This window comes from Lynx canadensis, chromosome B1 (assembly GCF_007474595.2).
Source record: "Lynx canadensis isolate LIC74 chromosome B1, mLynCan4.pri.v2, whole genome shotgun sequence".
NCBI lineage: Eukaryota > Metazoa > Chordata > Mammalia > Carnivora > Felidae > Lynx > Lynx canadensis.
The window spans coordinates 92,598,671-92,617,667 of NC_044306.2; the positions used below are offsets into that span (position 1 = coordinate 92,598,671).

Sequence of the window (18,997 nt, forward strand, 5' to 3'; positions counted from 1 at the left end):
TCTCTCTCCCAAAATAAATAGAAACTATAAAAAATTTGGAAATATTGGGGGAATTACTAAAATGTGACACAAAGACATGAAGTGAGTAAATGCCATAAGAAAAATGGAACCCCAAGACTTGATGGAGTCCTTTGCCACAAATCTTCAATTTATAAAAAATTTACTTATCTGTGAAGGACAATAAAGCAACTTATGCCTGTCATTCCTTTAGTAAGAGGAGGCCTTGGCTCATTTAAGTTGGAAGTGAATCCAGAAAATCTGTTAAGTGTGAACAGAAGAGCTGAAAAGCAAGGATTCTCAGAGACTAAATAGTGTTTGGCTCTAGCTTTGGAGAGTACCTTGATCACTTTTGTGGCAGAGGTAAATCAGCAGTACCAGGACAAATTCTGTAGGGTCCACAGTGAGGCTTTAATTTTCTGGTGTGTTGAGTTTGAGAAATCGGCGTGAGAAACATGAGGGTTTGAGGTGCAGGGACATCTGAGTGGTTGAGCTAGGATATACAGAGAGAAAGTGAGAAACCACACATATATCAATCCAGATGTTGTGTAAGTGTGTATTTTTAAGTTAGGGTAGCTTGGACATGTTTATATACCGAGGGACAAACCTGAAATGTTACTGGAGAGGAGGAAAGAAAGGAAGAGATAATTGATGGAGCAAGATGTCCAAAGAGCAAGCAAGAAGAAATGGGATTAAAATCGTAAGTGAATGGATCAACCTTAAATTTAAGACTTAATCTTGTTTCTCACTTGGATCCTTGAATACACCCATGCATAGACCTTTCAGTTACCTGAGCCAAAGTACTCCTTTCCTCTTAAGCCAGTGTAGGTTGACATTCTGTCGCTTACAAGTCTTGACAAAGACAAACAGTGACAAAAATTTTCCTTTTAAGACGTAAGGATGGATGCAGATGATGTTGAGACTATGAGACGTTTAGAAGAAGTTACAGGATCCTTTCTGATGGCCAAACTATTTCTCTAAATTAGGAGGCAAGCTCACCCCTGAAATGTATGGGTGAGACAGGCTTAGGGTTCAGGCTTGAGTAGAGTACTGATGGTTTAACATTGAGCAGGGAAGGAATAGAAAATAGTATGAAATGAGATGGCATTGCAAAGCTTAGACTGTGTGATGCCTGATTCCAGGAAATTTAACTAACTATAGAAGGTATTGTCAGATTATCCAATTTGCTAAGAACCATTTTTCAGAAAAAAAACCCACATTTTTATCAAATGTTATGTTAATTCTGATATCCCTTGGTTTTTGAATTGGAAATCTAGGTATCCTTACCCTATATCAACTATTCAAACTTGAAAATGTAGTTACATGATCTGGTATTCCTGATAATTGCACACATCAAACATTAACTAGACAAAACATATTAGAAAGGCTTCCCATTAGAAAGGCTAAAAAAAAAACTATCATTTCCTCCAATGCTTATATTAATTCCCCTCTCTCCATTAAAGTGTGTTTTTGATTCCTTTTAATTAAGAATAAGTAATGAATACAATTTATCAGTGTCTTAAAAAGTTCCTTATGAGCCTTGATTTCATGCAAATCATTTACAAATAATTTGTTTTTAAACAAAAAACACTGTTTTTCACAGCATTTCTGAAGGATGATATACTTTTAGATCATCAGGTAAAATGTTTATTGCATTTTATATATTGTATAACATGCAGGTCTGTATTTATATGTGTGTGCATACATATGCACATACTTGGCTAAAAAGCATTAAACATGATTTTTTTAAGTTGTAAGACTCTTGTGAGACTTTTAACATGGCAAGGTGAATTATAAATCTTTCAGCATGCAATGTCTACTTGAAAATTTCTGGGGCTCCTGGGTGGCTCAGTGGGTTAAGCATCTGACTTTTGATTTTGGCTCAGGTCATGACCTTAGAGGTTTGTAAGTTGAAGCCCCACATCCGGTTCCATGCTGACAGTGCAGGGCTTGCTTGGAATCTCTCTGCCATCATAAAAAATGAAAACCAAGATTCGTATACTTTTCCCTTTTCCCCCACTTTCAATGAAGCGAAACTGAAGTTCATGTAACACGTTTTAGGAAATTTTAGACAAGGAGATCTCTAAATCCCATTTTACTGCAGCATATTCTATGGAACTTTATTCTATACTATTTTGTTCATGTCCAGGATTGTGACCATGAAGTTCCTACCTCATTTTACACACACACACACACACACACACACACACACACACACGCATACAGAGTCTGTATGCATTGTAATTTAAAGATGTAGCAAAAGCATACAACCTACAATTTAAATCTGCTCATCTTTTTCCTCATTTCTAATACGTGTAATACACGCTTTGTTTAAACCACAAGATATGTGGTTTAAATGTGAGAGAAATATATATATCTTGGTTTATATTTAAAATTTGGCACGTATCTATTTGGGGCATTTCTAATGAAACATAATATGCTTAATTGCCTCATTTTATTTTTTCTTCTTTCCATATTATTTTTAAAAATTTTTTTAAATGTTTATTATTTTTGAGAGAGAAAGAGCAAGCAGGGGAGAGGCAGAAAGGGAGGGAGATACAGAATCTAAAGCAGGCTCTAGGCTCTGAGTTGCTAGCACAGAGCCCGATGCGGGGCTTGAACTCACAGACCATGAGATCATGACCTGATCTGAAGTCAGACACTTAACCGACTCAGCCACCCAGGTGCCCCATTCTTTCCATATCATTCAAGGTAGCTGATAGCAGGGGTCCATATGTCAGAAGTTACTTTTAAGTTTCAACACTCACTAGCCTTATAATTAAGAAATAATCAAGTTTACATGCTTCTCATAGTTTCATCATCTGTAAATTGATTAAAAATATCACTTTTTCATATAAATGTTGTGATGAATAGCACAGTACTTGTCACAGATGGAATATTTAAGAAATATTAGTTTTCATTATAACTTTAAAAGCATCATAGTTTTGATTTTAATGTGAGCCCTATAGGTTAACCTTGGTTTGTGCAACCATTTGGAATTGTAAAAAAATTCATGGTAGCGATAGTTTATCACCTTTATCAAGAAAAGATTATTTGTAACACCCACCAATATAACTTAGAATATAACTATTCTCCATCACTAATAACTAGAACCATTTTAGTAGGTCCTTCACGGGATTGACAGAGTTTTTTAGTTTGTTTTTTTATGCTAACCCAGAACTTCCACTGAGCAAGGAGTTTCACATGAATTTGTGGAATGAGTATGCCCCCCACCCTGATCATAAAAGATTCTCTCTAGAAAATGAAGATTGTTTTCTTCTTTAAAAAAAATAGTGTTTATTTTTATTTTTATTTTTATTTTTGAGAGAGACAGAGAGAGAGGGAAGGAGAGAGAGATTGAGGGAGCGGGAGAGGAGCAGAGAGAGAGGGAGACACAGAATCCGAAGCAGGCTCCAGGCTCTGAGCTGTCACCACAGAGCCTGATGCGGGGCTTGAACTCACAAACCGCGAGATCATGACCTGAGCCGAAGTAGGACGCCTAACGGACTGAGCCACCCAGGCACCCCGGGATTGTTTTTTTCTTAAATTATTCCCAACTCAATTTTGATTCATGACCTTAATTTAGATATGAGAACTGATTTGAGTCTCCAGATCAACTTCAGAAATTTACCTAGGTCACATGATTTTCAGCAGTAGACCTAGCAGAATCCAGTTTGAAATAATTTCAGAGGTATCCTGCTGCTCCTCACACACTGTGTATTTTCTACAGTATCAAAGTTAACAGTGGTACTAATCTAATATATACATTAAGTATATACATTAAGTTACATGTCATATATATATATATATACACACGTATATATTTTTAAATTATAGCGCCAAAGCTAATTAATGATTATGTTTTTCTCAACTACTGCTTGAGTTATCATTTCCTTTCATATATATTTTGCAGATTAATAAGTGGTAAGCTTTGCAAAATGCCAAACACAGTACAGTTCCCTAGCTGTATTGAACACATAAATACTCTATTCATCATCTACTCAATTCTGCTTGAATCAGTATTAGTATCAAAGCGTCTATTTTGTCCAAAGTTTTGCCCCCTCTTGTTCTGATTTCAATTATACTTACTTAGTATCTCTGCACAAGCTAGAAACACCAGAGTTTAAGGCGATTTTCATCTTCAATTTTAAGACATATTTCCCTTTACTGACAAAACCAGATGAGATGAATATTTCATTCTTCTGTTTGGATTATAATTTCAAGAGAGAATGTGCCCTTTAAACAGAAAAAAAAAATCTTTATTCATGACTGATCCAAAGAACACTTCTAAGATGTACTTTTACTTAACACAAAGCGGTTGGGATATTAAAAATGAGCAGTGCGTACTCTTTCAACATAAAGTTAGGGTTTTTAGATTCTCCTCGTAAATAAACATAGTATTGATTTTCAGGTTTGGAACATAGAAAATGCACTGGTTTCCTTTTATGCTTTTATCTTCCTGCTAGCTGTAAGGAAGAGTGTGGGCGCTTTAAATCCTCTTGATGTGTCTGTCACTGGCACAATAAACTCCCCTCCTGTGCAGAAGAGACCCTTGTCTGTCACTGGATCTCTACGGAGGTGAAGATTGCCAAGTGGGTTTTCTGTCGACTTCCGAAAATGTAACCTCCTCATCTAGGCTGCCATCTCTAGTGTGACAGATTGGGTGGATGATTCCATCATCGCATCACACTATGTTTTACCATGTGGGGCCAGATGTCATCTTTGGGGAAGAGAGTTAAAGCTTTTGTCAGAGAGCATTTCTCTTGTTTCACTTAACATCTACTCACCTTTTGGTATTGAAAGAATAAAAAATACAAACTGATAAGACTATCCCCAGGCAGAGTTTTCGTGCTACCCAAAGCAGTCTTGGCAGTTATAAAGATCCTTCAATAATCTGTCAAAAACTGACATCACTGTGTAAAGAGCTGTTCATTTCTATATCTCATTTTGGATTGATGTACGTGCACTTTTATATCCTTCAGTTCGATATAACATTTGGCCTTTCATGTTCTCAGTTTAAGCTACAGGGAATTCAAAGCTATTTCAAAGCATAATTATATCAATCTGCATATAAAAGGCTCTATGTCCTACAGAGGGTTCGATGGAAAAGCAAACTCTTTCAAAGAAGAAAATTAGAAGTAATTCCCACAACTAAAATTCACAAAAGTTAATACATTTTTCATCTGATGAGAACAGTTTTATTTTTTTTAAGCCAATAGAAGTTTAATCAAGAAAGTGATGGGGACTTTTGTGTGAGGTAGGGAGGAGAAGAGGAAGAAAGGAGAGCAGAAAATTGGAGAGGAAGGCAAAGAAACGATGCATGTACATTACACATATTGTTCGATTATACACATCACAACAGAAAACATCAAGAATTCATATTGCTGTGGCAGACAATAGGATTCTCACTTCCATATTGTATTAGTTATCTATTGCCGCATAACAATATATTCCAAATTCAAATTTGTATGATTCAAAATTCTTAGTGCACTTTAACTGGGTGTCTCTGACTAAGGTCTCTTCTGGGACTGCGCTCCAGATGTTGGCAGAAGCTCTGGTCTCCTTTGAAGATGCCGCCTGGGGAAGGGAGTCTGCTTCAGGGCTCACTCATGTGTTTGTTGAGAGGCCTTGATCTCGCGCCGCGTGGGTCTCACCACAAAGCTGCCTCCAGATCTCTGCAAGCAATCCAAAAGAGAATGAGAGCGTGTATAAGAAGCTTCCCAAGATGGAAAACATAACCTTTTCATAACTTAACATCAGGACCGCATTCTGTTTCATAGAAGTGGGCTCCGTATCTCAACAAGCTTCAAGGGAAGGGGGGTACTCAAGCGTTCAATACCAGGATATGGAAATCACGATGGCCCATTCCAGGGGCTGCCTACCCCGTGTATATACATCCATGTGAAGTTGCTTTGGGCACTTTTTTTATATTATGAAAGACTTTTCAAAATAGAAGTCCTGTGAATATGGTTTTAACCTGAAAGTAAATGTGACTACACAAATTTATTTTTTCCAAATATTTGCTCTCCAAATATGATCTTAGTAGTTTTCAAATGTTTCATAACTTGAAAATCACAAGTACAGTTGCTTCAATCTTTAAAGTGACCCTTTTTAATCTTTTTTTTTTTTTTTAATTTTTTTTTTTCAACGTTTATTTATTTTTGGGACAGAGAGAGACAGAGCATGAACAGGGGAGGGGCAGAGAGAGAGGGAGACACAGAATTGGAAACAGGCTCCAGGCTCCGAGCCATCAGCCCAGAGCCCGACGCGGGGCTCGAACTCACGGACCGCGAGATCGTGACCTGGCTGAAGTCGGACGCTTAACCGACTGCGCCACCCAGGCACCCCTTTTTTTTTTTTTTTTTTTTTTTTTTTATCATCGCATAAGGAAATTTTTTTTAAAAAAACCTCCCAAACAAAATTCTGTAAATTCTGGAGCTAGCGAAATACTTAGCACCGAAGTTATGGAGCATATGGTTATCCTAGTCCCAAACAGTAAAATGCGTCTGTCTGTGCCAGCTCTTCATTACCGGCTCATTAACACTCAGGTGTCAATTGCTGGTGGCAAAGGCAATACCCAAATGGCCTAGTTTCTGTCATGCACAGTGTAATTACATTGACCTCAAGTACTAAAGCTCGCAAGTTGCCTGATACGATTTGGACACTAATTTCAAGCACTATTCAAAGTAGAATAATATGGTGAATAAACCAACGTAATAAGAGAAAAGCACTATGAGGTTTCCAGTTATTTTTTTTCATATGTAACTGTAACCTTAAAGACAGTCGACTGTTCTGTTACATACAACAGCACATAGGACACGTTTGGCTTTAACATTATTGATCTAAAATTTTGTTAGATCTCGAGATAATGATAAAGTTGTTACAAGCCAAAAGTGAAAACTAAGTTGTTGTAATAGTCACGTTTGGGAAAACAGAAATTCCATATCATAGTTTATAATCTCATTTATTGATATGTAATGGGAGCATTATTTATATCTTACATTTAAATTATGAATTCCCAGGGGGGCCTGGGGGGGCCCAATCGGTTAAGATAATGTTCTCACGGTTCATGAGTTCGAACCTCACGTTGGGCTCTGTGCTGACAGCTCAGAGCCTGGAGCCTGCTTCGGATTCTGTGTCTCCCTCTCTCTCTGCCCCTCCCCATTCTCACTCTGTCTCTCTCCCTCAAAAATAAATAAATATTAAAAAAATTTTAAATATTAATTTAAATGTGACCAAATATAAAGCAAATCTATATAATCCTAGCAACCAATAAATATGTACTTCCAGCAAGAATTACACCATCTCTTAATAATCTAAGAGCAGATTTCTTCATCACTTTCTGTTTAAGACTTTGCTATTATGTGCAAAGCTTATTTTTAAGGTTCCAGTTGAAAAGAGAGAGGGGATGAATTCATGCACGAAACTTAACTTTTTATAAAACTTCACAGAAAGGAAAAGAACATTTTATATGGAAAAATCCACAAGAACAATTCAAAGTCAAAAAACAAAACAAAATAAAACAAAACACCCACTACCAACAACAACAGCGAGAAAACAACCGTAACAATATTTTGGAAGTTTGGAAGTGGACCACCAAAATGTTATCGACTTACTAGTTTTGAAAATGTTTAATTTTGAGCTGAAAGTTAAGAGTTTAAAGAAAAAAAATCTGATTTATCCCACAGAATATTCCAAAGTCTCAGGAATTAATAGAACAAATTAGTTCTGAAGTGGGAGTGAATATAAAAATAAAAAGAAGGATCAAAAATGTCATTGAGAGGCAATTAGACTCCCAGGTTTCCCTCATCCACTGTGCATAAGTAGGTGATCAATTATCCCCTCTGGTTAGAAGACAGGAGATTTATTCTCGAAGGAGGTTAAAACAGAGGTGCCTACATCAGAAGACAGCAGGTACAGTTTAATGTGAGATCATCATACCGAGAAAACTTAGGATTTTGAGTATTCCAGACATCTTTCCCCAATTAACTTTCAGAATGCATGTGCCCAGGCAGAAGACCCAAAAATACTTCCCTGAATATCTCTAACTAGCCTAAGAAGAAAAATATACTGAACATATTTACACTGGGGTTTCCTTAACTAAATGATCCAGCAAGATCACCCTATAGACAAACATATTCAACAAGCTTTCCACACAAAACAGTTTTACCTTCAGTATTTTGAATACTGTTTTTTTTCAATAATTTATTGTCAAGTTAGCTAACAAACAGCATAGTCTTGGCTTCAGGAGTAGATTCCCGTGAATCATCACTTATGTACAACACCCAGTGCTCATCCCAACAAGTGCCCTCCTCAATGCCCATCAACCACTTTCCTTTCTCCCCCAACACCCATCACCCTCAGTTTGTTCTCTGTATTTAAGAGTCTCTTATGTTTTGCCTCCCTCTCTGGTTGTAACTTATCTTCCTGCTCTTTTTTTTTTAAGTTTATTTATTTTTGAGAAAGAGAGTGAGTGAGAGCAGGGGAGGGGCAGAGAGAGAGAGGGAGACAAAGGATCTGAAGTGGGCTCTGTGCTGACGGCAGAAAGCCCTATGGGGGGCTCAAACCCAAGGACTGTGAAATTATCACCAGAAGCTCAACAGACTGAGCCACCCAGGAGCCCCTAGAGTACTGTTCTTAATTATGGGTACACAGCTAAGTGTAAATGTCACCAGACATCTGCAAAAAACCCCTACCATAATTCCTGGAAAGAGATATTATTCAGGGAAAATGAAATGCAATATAAACTATCATCACTATTTTCAGATGAATAAGAGAAAATATTGAATACATGAAAAGAGTTCAAAATACCTTAAAAAAGAATTTTGGGAAAACATGAAGAACTTTTATACTTAAAATAATAATAAAATAATGAAGTTAAAAACTCTATAGAAGGTTGGAAGATAAACATAAGAAAATCACTGAGAAAGTAGATTAAAAAACTGTAGAAAGTAGGGAAGAAAACATGAAGAATATTGGTAGGTCAGTAAAGGAGGTTCTATATTCAAATAATAAAGGATAAAAAAGATGAAAAAAATGGAAGAAATGATGAAAGCAATAATTCAAAAAAAAAATCCAAAACTTGAAAGGCTTGGGTTTAAAGATTGAAGAAACTTAATAAGTGTCTGCAATTCAGATGGAAACAGATCCACATCAAATTACATGATATTATGAAATTTCAGAACTTGATGACAAAGAGACCCTCCCATAAGAATCCCATAGGAGGTGGGGGACCTATGTTCATAAAAAGTTTAGTTTAGTTTTACTTTGGAAAATGTTCTACTTTAAAAAAATATATAGAAAACCTTTCAAAGAATCAAAGCTTAATATCTGACAAATTTGGTTTGAATCTAGTGACCGAGACCTACATCCTTCAAGGGGTCTCAGGGATTTTGGTCCTCTGAAACAGCCTACTGTTCATTCTTGCAGTATGACCAAAATTAAGCCCAATATATGTGTTGTCTTGACATCTGGCATAACCAGGAAGACTTGAAACAACCCAACTCCAAATTTCTCTCTCCATTCTGCTCCCAAAGATAATATTCCCTAGCAGGACAACCCTACTGGCCAAAGGGCTCAGGTGAAGGTGGGTGTCAGTTCCCTACTAACTTGCAAAACAAGCCAATTCAAAAAGCCTATCCTATCTCATCAGAATCAGGGAGCACCTCACCCTCTTGATGCTACAAAGACCTGCCTCCATGACTCTTGGTTGTTCACTCCGTTCCTGAGTGCAGCCCTGTGAGGCCTTGTGCAGGATCCTTCCTGCCACCTTCCACCCCGGGGTTGTGATTATATGAGACTAACAAATTGCTGTTGGTCTGTTCTGTCCTATGTCAGGGGCTACATAGTCTCCAACTCCATTACTCTGGAGCAGAAATTTTCCCCTCACCAATGGAGTGATTAGGAGGCAAGTTAAACAACCCTAAACAAGATGATCCAACAATGATCAAGGAGACCCAGTCAGCTTGAATTAACTGCTCTTGGATAACTAAATGGTTTCATGATACAAAGAAGGCAGCCTGGGACTAAACTGCTTGTTACTGGTGGACTTGCACTTCGGCCTACTGGACCCTGTGTGGTCTTTAGCAGGTATTTCCCTCCCTTTCCACCCCAAAATGCTCTTGTTCTAAAGAAGAGAATTGTGGTTAATTCCCTATACCTCAGCATGATGTTTTGTCAGTTTTAGTCTACGTTTGGCAGGTGTCTCTAAGACCTCTGCCTGTAAAAACACCATACCTGGTCTTCTGGTTCTTCAGCTCTACTTACCAAGGAATAAGCTAGAGCTCTCTGGTCACTGGATCTAACTTGGGAATCATTACTAGCTGCTTGGACAGCAATCTGGACTTTACTGTGATTGCACACCATCAGAGGGATTCCAGGGATGGCTTATTATGTGGTTTGTGGAAAAGAAGGACATCACTACCCTACAGAAGATTAATCATGGGACCTAAGTCACTTAATAAGTCACTTAATAAGAGTCGTTCAGGCAATGGCAGCTACCTTGCCCATTTCCTATGCTACTGTTTCCCGTGCTGCTATCCCAAGTATTTTCCTGATCTCCAAGTGTAGGTATACATGTCTGGCAACCCATGGACCAGGCACTGATGAAAAAAAAAAAAAAAAAAAGAGGAAGAAGAAGAAGAGGAGGAAGGAGAAGAAGAAGGGGAAGGGGAAAGAGCATTGGGTACCAGTTCCTCCCCAAACAATGGAGGACATAACACAACTGCCGTCTCAATGAAAAGGCCCTAGCAGGGATGCCTGGGTGGCTCAGTTAGTTAAGCATATGACTTTGGCTCAGGTCATGATCTCACAGTTTGTGGCATTGGGGTCTGTGCTGATAGCTCAGAGCCTGGAGTCTGCTTTGGATTCTGTGTCTCCCTCACTTTCTGCCCCTCCCCGGTTTGTGCTCTGTCTCTTTCAAAAATAAATAAACATTAAAAATTAAAAAAGAAAATAAGATAAAAGTCCATAGACAATGTGCCTGGGCTTGTCTTAGTGCTGCTGGCTACTAGCATGCCAAAGGGCTAACTTTCTAATCATAGGGCTTGACTGCATGACTAGCACCATAGACAGGAGGATTTTACTAGAGGTGAACCCTGACCTTGGGAACATCGCTTAACCCTGGAAAAGGAGATAGCTGTCTATAGGAGTTGATGGGCTGCCAGGCTTTTCTCCTCCTCTATGCAGAAGGTCTGCACCAGGTTGTAAGTTGCCTGTGGACTTCTTATAAAGGAAACTGCTCTCCTTGGCCTTGCACTATATACCATTAGAGTGGTAGTTCTTGGCCACACACTGAGCTCTTCTGAAAACAGTCTCTCACAGCCCCTACACATCTATTCCTCCATACCAAGCCAACCATTATGCCTTGGGTCGTGGAGCTAACATGCTCCATGCTTTGCACGGCTCACAAGCTTTGCACAGTTATCAAGCCTTCCGTTCTACAAGGTGGAGTCAAATCTGACCCCCTGACATATCCCATCTGCAGGGTGGTGTAGCCCCACCTCTCCTCAGTTCCTTGACACATGACATGGTGGTAGAGGAGATCAACTCTCTCCTAGACCCCTTAGCCACATGGAGACCCCCTTCGGAGCAATTGAGTGAAAAATTAAAGGGAGTTTATATACTTTATGGGCCATATTGCCACTCTTCTCATATATAATGGAACTTGGTGGAATGTTGCTGGGTTTCATTCTTTATTCAGGATGTCCTTGTCAAACAACAGGATCTAAGCGTCAGCCATACATCAGGTAGTCATCTTAGCACCACATACCCCGGCCAGAAAATGGCTCCATACGTACATATTCATAAACTCTTGGTGTATTACATAAGAATTGCTTCCTTTGAGGTAAAGCACTCTGGGAACCGCTTGTCTCACAGAGACCCAAAATATAAATCAAGGTAACAGATGTCACTACCTATACTAAAGCCACAATTCAAGGCTTTGCCGGTATACTCTTCATCCCCTTTGGAATTTCAGAGATTATTGATAGTGGCCAAGGCATTCATTTCACTTCTCAAAACAGACAATGTTGGACTCTTGAAGAAGACATTCAATACAACTTCCATACCTTCTATAGACCTAATGGCCCCTTCAAAGAATTCCAAATAGAACAAATAACCCCCCGTGATTGCCACAGATATGGTTAGTCTCAATCCATGTGCCATGGGGACATGCAGTCCCTGTACTAATGCCACCAGCTTCCTTAATTTCTTTTACTGGTCATAAAGGGAAGACCTCTAAAGTTCACGTTTTTGAAGGTCACCTCACTATGTGGCCCTCTGTGGGGGGGGGGGGGGGCGTAGCTGATGTATTAAATTTAAAAAATGCAGTTTATGATATGCTGAATGAGGAGGCATAAGTCACCCATGCAAGTTTGGCAGATAGCTCCCTTAGCATCTGAGCTCCCACTTTGGGGAAGTAAAACCCAGGATTATTTTGATCAATAACACAGTTTCAATACACTCACACAAAGGAAATAAAATCACAAGGTTTAGTAGTTACAAATCTCAGGGTGGGGGGCAAATAGCCAGAGAAAGGGCAGTCCCCTGTCCCAGGCCATGAGTAAGGAGACAGAGAGCAGGGTAGTAAGCACCTATAAGGTGGTTGGGGTGGAGATCACTAACTTTTCACTGGCTTGATTCTAAGTGGTTATTCTAAAAGGTGTCCTGGGAAAAGCAAAGCAGGAACTTTTGATGGGAATCCTAAGCTCAGGTCCTTATCTAAATGTCCAGACTCTGGGTCTATGCAGGGTTATCATACTGTGGAATGCTTAGGCAGCAACTCAAAATAGTTCTTTTTCTCATCACACTGCCTCTTCCTCCAGGTCAAGTGCCTACTTCATGTGTTGGAGAGGTACTTCTCTTACCTAGAAATCTCAGTTCATCACCAAGATAAAAATTGATGTCAAGACATCGGGGAGTCAATTTGATATGAGGACTAAAATTAAAGCTCAATATTATGTGGTGCCTTGACATCTGGCCTATCTTAGAGTGCCTTGAATGGTCTAATCTTACCTCCCTCATTCCCCTCTGGAAAGGGAGATCCAAAGACCCGAACAGCTCTGCTGGACAGGGGGACCAGGCCCAGTTCATTCTTAAGTAGTGAGGTTTCATTTCCCTGCTAGCTCCACTGAATTCTCCCTGGTCACATCCTCCAGCAGGAACCAGAGAATCCCTCCCTCTTGATGCCAAAAGAAAGCCTGCCTCTCACGGCCCCTGGTAGTGTCGCCCTGTGTTTCGTGTGATATCCTTCTTCCCCAGCCTGTGAAAATACATGACTCATAAATTGTTGTCAATTTCATCTGTCTGTCCAGTGTCAGATGTTGTATGTTCTCCATCCCCATAGCCCTAGGATGGAAATCTCTCCCTCTCCAACAGGGTGAATAGTGGATGACTAAAACCACCCTTTACCTAACTTCTTTTTCTTTCAGTATTTCACTAAATTGGTTGAAGTTAGTTGACAATGATTTTATAAAGTCCAGTTATTCAGACCTATTCTTGGTGAAGCGTTAGTTGCTATATGGGATTTCTCTGGGAGATGTACTCATATTTGTTTGACTTTAGTTTTGCTTATTCACTGCCAACATAGCATGTTGTTAAGAGGAATAAAAATGCATATGTTAAAACAACATCTTATTCTAAATATAAACCATAAAAGGACAGTCAAAACTGTCTAGTTTCTTAGGCCACATTTCATGGTGCCTTATACATGTGAACCATCCTTAGAAATGAGCATGTGGCATAGGGGGAGCATTGAAATTTAAAAATATGAAGTGGAGTTCTAGATGCTATAATTTATTTTTATATTTTTTAAATATAGTTACTTCTAGGATTTCAAGTTAAAATAAGACACAGGGACTAGAAATGCAGCCTGGCACAGGTGAAGAATTCAGTCAAGAGATAGGGTTCAGGCGTTAAGTTCATGGTTATGCTCTGCCATCATCTGGTCTATATTGTTCTCATTTTCTTCATAAGTAGGTTAAGGACCAGAATATTTTCAAAGACTTGCTCTGCACTAAAAGCCTATTATTCTGTGGGGCCCACTTAAAAAGAAATAAAACATAGAAAATAACATTCATTGCTGATAGTAGTTGATGAATAAAGGTCAAGCACCATGAAGGTGTTTTGATTTAAAAAAAAAAAAATCTGCTGAAAATGTTAGTTGAACTTAGATGGAAAGGAAACACAAATAAATAGATTTTACGATTCTTATAACTTTATTTTTATTTATGTATCTTCCTCTTCATTATGTAGTATCATGCATGTGTCGCAAAAAGAGTGAGAGGGTTTTTGACTTAATCTGCATCCTTTTTAAATTAGTCAAGACCCCTTTTGGCATATACACTAGCCAAAGTTGCACAGGGGAAAAAAAGAAAACCTTTAAAAATATTTCTAATTTACATATTACATATGTATTACATATTACATATGTAATTATTTCTACATAAACATAATGAAAAAATTCAGGTTAAGAGACATAATTTAAATGATTCTAGTTATATTACTACATGGAGAATAAACTAGCATACAGTAGAGAGACTACTTTTGATATAAGGATAAAAATCTAAAATTTTATGGTATGTTTAAATATAACTCAGTTCAATTTCCACTTGGATAGCAAGCATAGCAAAAAATTGAATGATAAAAGGAAATTAGCAAACCCTGCTACAAATAAGATTACCTTACTCACAAAGCTTTTTCTTTCTTTTATGTTGCTTTATTTAAGTACAGCATGATCCACTCAGGTGCACACAAAACCCCCGTCATAGTTACTTCTCCCTCTCCTTCCTCAGTCAGGGAGCAAGTATAATCTGTTTTCTGAAATGTCTCCCAGTTGTGTCCTTCTTCCGTTTTTACTAGTCCAGACTGAAAGTTAATTGTGCTCACTTGCTTCTTAGCTGAAGATTTACAATAGATCTCTGTTATCCCAATTTCTTTTTTTTTTCTCTCTCTTTTTTTTTTTTTAATTTATTTTGAGAGAGAGAGAGAGAGCGAGAGAGAGCTGCATGAACAAGGAAGGGGCACAGGGAGAGAGAATCTAAGGCAGGGTCCATGCTCAGCACAGAGCCTGAGGTGGAGCTTAATCAGGTCATGGGATCATGACCTGAACCAAAATCAGGAGTCAGTCGCTTAACCCACTGGCCCCCTTTGCCCCCCCCCTTTTTCTTGTTTTTAATGTTATGAATCATCTCATAACATTATCTAAATTAGTAATGCTTTTACATTATGTGCAGCATTTATTTTCATCTTTTCATTATTCTTATATCTAATACTGGAATAGACTCTTCTAGAGTGCCAAAGGAAGTATTACATTTAAACTAAAACTGTGCTTCATATGTAAACTTTAAAAATACTAATGGGGTGCCTGGGTGGCTCAGTTGGTTAAGCGTCCGACTTCGACTCAGGTCATGATCTCGCGGTTTGTGAGTTCGAGCCCCGCATCCGGCTCTGGGCTTATGGCTCGGAGCCTGGAGCTGCTTCCGATTCTGTGTCTCCCTCTCTCTCTGCCCCTCCCCCGTTCATGCTCTGTCTCTCTCTGTCCCAAGAATAAATAAACGTTATTTTTTTTTAAATAAAAATACTAATATACTTTGTTCACTTCACCCAACTGACGTGCGATTGAAAACACTCTTCCCACCTCAGTAGCAATACTCTTGACTAATAATCAGTGTTGTAAACTTGCCATGTAGCTTTATGAAATGTTATGCCAGTGTCACCTGATTCTGCATGATCTATTCACAGTATTCCCAGTTTCTCCCCTGTACTCGTCCGTACAATTGCAAATGCATTTTCTTAAGATGATTGAGACGCCTTTGAACCCAGTAATATTTACACACATTGTCATGTAAATCCATACATCCTTGTCGGAGAAACAATGCACACAAAGCAAGCATCTACAGAGGCATCCCAATGAGATAGCTTGGTATTCTTAGATTTTAAAATAAAATTTATATATCCTTTCTGTGTTTTACTCCTTTCTAGGGTATACCAGGTCACTTTACCTCATTCTTTATTGTATTTTAAGTAGAAATACTCAGCCATCTTTTATTTTCATGACTTTTCTCCTTGTTTTAACTTATTTATGTATACGACCACATAAACTTTGAAAATCATAACTGCTTCTCAGTCTTTTAAAACTTACTGGAGAATGAAGGAAGACAATGGTTATATTCTCTTTCCTTCTTTTTGGCCTCACATTTCTTACTTTCTCTCTCTAATTCAACTTTACTTGGTACATTTTATTATAAACATTGTGTTGTCTCTTTGTGGTCTTTGTCACCCAGTATAAAATAAGGGTTCTTATCAGAGTGTCAAAAGAAATTGACTATTGATTGTCCACCAGTGGAAAAGCCCATGGTAGGGGCGCCTGGGTAGCTCAGTCAGTTGAGTGTCCGACTTTGGCTCAAGTCGTGATCTCGAGGTTCGTGAGTTCGAGCCCCGCATTGGTCTCTGTGCTGACAGTTCAGAGCCTGGAGTCTGCTTTGGATTCTGTGTCTCCCTGTCTCTTGCCCCATCCCTGCTCATAGTCTCTCTCTCTCCCTCTCTCTCTCTCTGTCTCTCGAAAAATAAATAAACATTAGAAAAAAATTAAAACAAACAAAAATAAAACCAGAAAAGTCCATGGTAGCTTGTTGAAGATCAACCAGGTTTTCTGATAGTCTAAATATTAATTAATATAAAGGGGCACAGAATGTGTGTGTTTGCATATAGGATGATTCCATTCATGTATTCCTCCATGAGTCTCCTTTGTGTTGCTTAATACCTCTCTCCATCACACACACACACACACACACACACACACACACACACATCAATTTTGAGAAAAATGTATTGCCAGAAAACCTTGAAGTTGGCCATTCTCTCCATTGTTAATTAGGAAACACAACTAAGAATATAAACACTCTCACACTATGAGGATACAATTCAGTTTCAGGCTTATGCAATTCACCACACCAACGCTTGTTTTCTTCGCTTTTTTCATGATTAAAAGAAGAGTCACTCACAATGATAAAGGGAAAAAGAGGATGGTGACTGTGTTCCAAATTAGATAATTGCAACATTCATTAAATGTTTCTTACGCCCAGGCAGACTGGTTGAGCAATGACCCAATGATTAGCAACTGCTCTCAAAGAAAAGTAAATATGTAAGATGAAACAAAACAAAAACTGTCTTCAATTACACAATATTCTCAATAGAAGTTTTTACATGGATTGATACATTTCTTTTAAAATAGAAATGCTCCCTCTGAGACATTTAGTCACAGATTAATATGAACTGCTTTACTTGATAAGTTTAAAACCCTAGCTTTCAAAATAAGGAAATAAAAATTGCGATTGATTAACAGAGAAAAGCGGAAAATAAAATAATTTTGAACAACCCGAGGACAGCTCTAGAGAACCGGGTCTGCCGAGCTAAGAAATTACAAGTTCAACAAGTCTACAGTTAGAACCACCAGTGAAAAAATCCATTTGATAGAGCAGATACTAAGTACTGCAGATTTACAGGGCACCCCTTTAACTAATCCTGATGTAATCTTGATGTTTACAGGTCATGTTGTAGAAATGAAGAAAGACATTTTCAAGCTCACCAGGTGCTTGCTTTCCAATAAGGACTATTTGAAAGGGGGAATTTCCCAACAAGTGAAGTCAGACCAACAAGCAGATCCCAGGCCCTTACCAGACCATGTCAGTTATCAGAAGGACAAACTGCTAATATTTATACTAACAGCCAGTATGTTTTGAGGGATGTTATGGAAACAAAGGGGTTTTCTTATGCTCTCTGAGACCCCAGTCAAAAACAGAGAAGTAAATGAACTATTCTTTTACTTTCTGAAATTGCTGTCATCAATATTGAGGCCCACAGTGAAAGGACTGAACCTGAATCTCAAGGAAATGCCCTAGCTGACTTTCCTGCACAGACAGCAGCAACAGAATCTTAAAAGTTGTGGCTCAGGTGGTGGACTTTATTCTGCTTCGGCAAAAAATTAACCCTCATTGTCAGACTTTTTTGTCATCCTGATGTTCTTGGCACATAGTAATTGTCTGTTCCTGATTCAGAAAATAATAATAATAATAATAAGATAGGCAAACAGTGGTTTAAATCAAACAGTTTGGGGCTATGGGAGACCCAAGATGATAGTTTATCCTGGCTCCCTAGTAAACCCCAACTTTGGGTTTTTGCACTCCTTTATCTGCCATGGTGCGTTTAAGAGGACTCAAATTATGAATAGACATTGGTATAGCAACTTCTATACAATTGAGAAAACAGTTTACTACCAACATCTAACCTGTCAGATCCATAACACTGGAAAAACTATTTTTGTCCCAAAAGGCCTCAGACTTAATCCTTCTGGTCCTTTTCAGCACTGGCAGCTGGACTTTATTCAACTGCTACTTATTATGGGTTATTGATATGTATTTCTTATTTTATTTATGTTTTCCACATGGTTTGGAGCCTCCCCCTGCCACAATGCTGATGCTCTCGCCATGGCAAAGAGATTATTAGAGACTGTGTTTCCCACTTGGGGCATACCTTCCACAATCTCCAGTGATCGAGGCACCCACCTCACTGGATAAATCATACGAGCCTTAATGAAAATCTTGCAGACTTCTTGGAATGATTGCTGTCCCTATCATCCTCAGTCATCAGGCAAGGTCGAGAAAACTAATGGGATCCTCAAACTCAAAATCTCTAAACTTGTTGGAACTACTGGACTCCATTGACCTAAGGTATTGCCTCTGGCCTTGCTGACTGCTCTCAGATCCCTTTCGGGAAACAAACTAACTCTACATGAGATAGTCACCAGTAGACCAATGTCTATTGGTACACAACTTTCTGCTGATCCCTTGTTGTCATGATAGTATGACTCGTTACCAAAAGTATTTCATGTCTTATATTAATATATATTAATAAATATGTCAATAATGTCTTATTTAGTGTCTTATATACGATCATTATTTAACGTTTCTAAGTATCAACAGATTAAAGAAGACTTCCAAGT

The 18,997-nt window shown here is 38.4% G+C and overlaps 1 protein-coding gene across 1 annotated transcript in view; it reads right to left on the minus strand.

Annotated features, from left to right (window-relative positions):
- Positions 1-5,158: 5,158 nt before the first annotated feature.
- Positions 5,159-18,997, minus strand: part of PCDH10 (protocadherin 10) — a 61,589-nt gene continuing 47,750 nt past the window's right edge. The window contains exon 5 of the mRNA XM_030313061.1: positions 5,159-5,672. Within this exon, the coding sequence (XP_030168921.1) occupies positions 5,605-5,672 (68 nt within the window). The 3' untranslated portion in view covers positions 5,159-5,604. The remainder of the gene's footprint in view (positions 5,673-18,997) is intronic.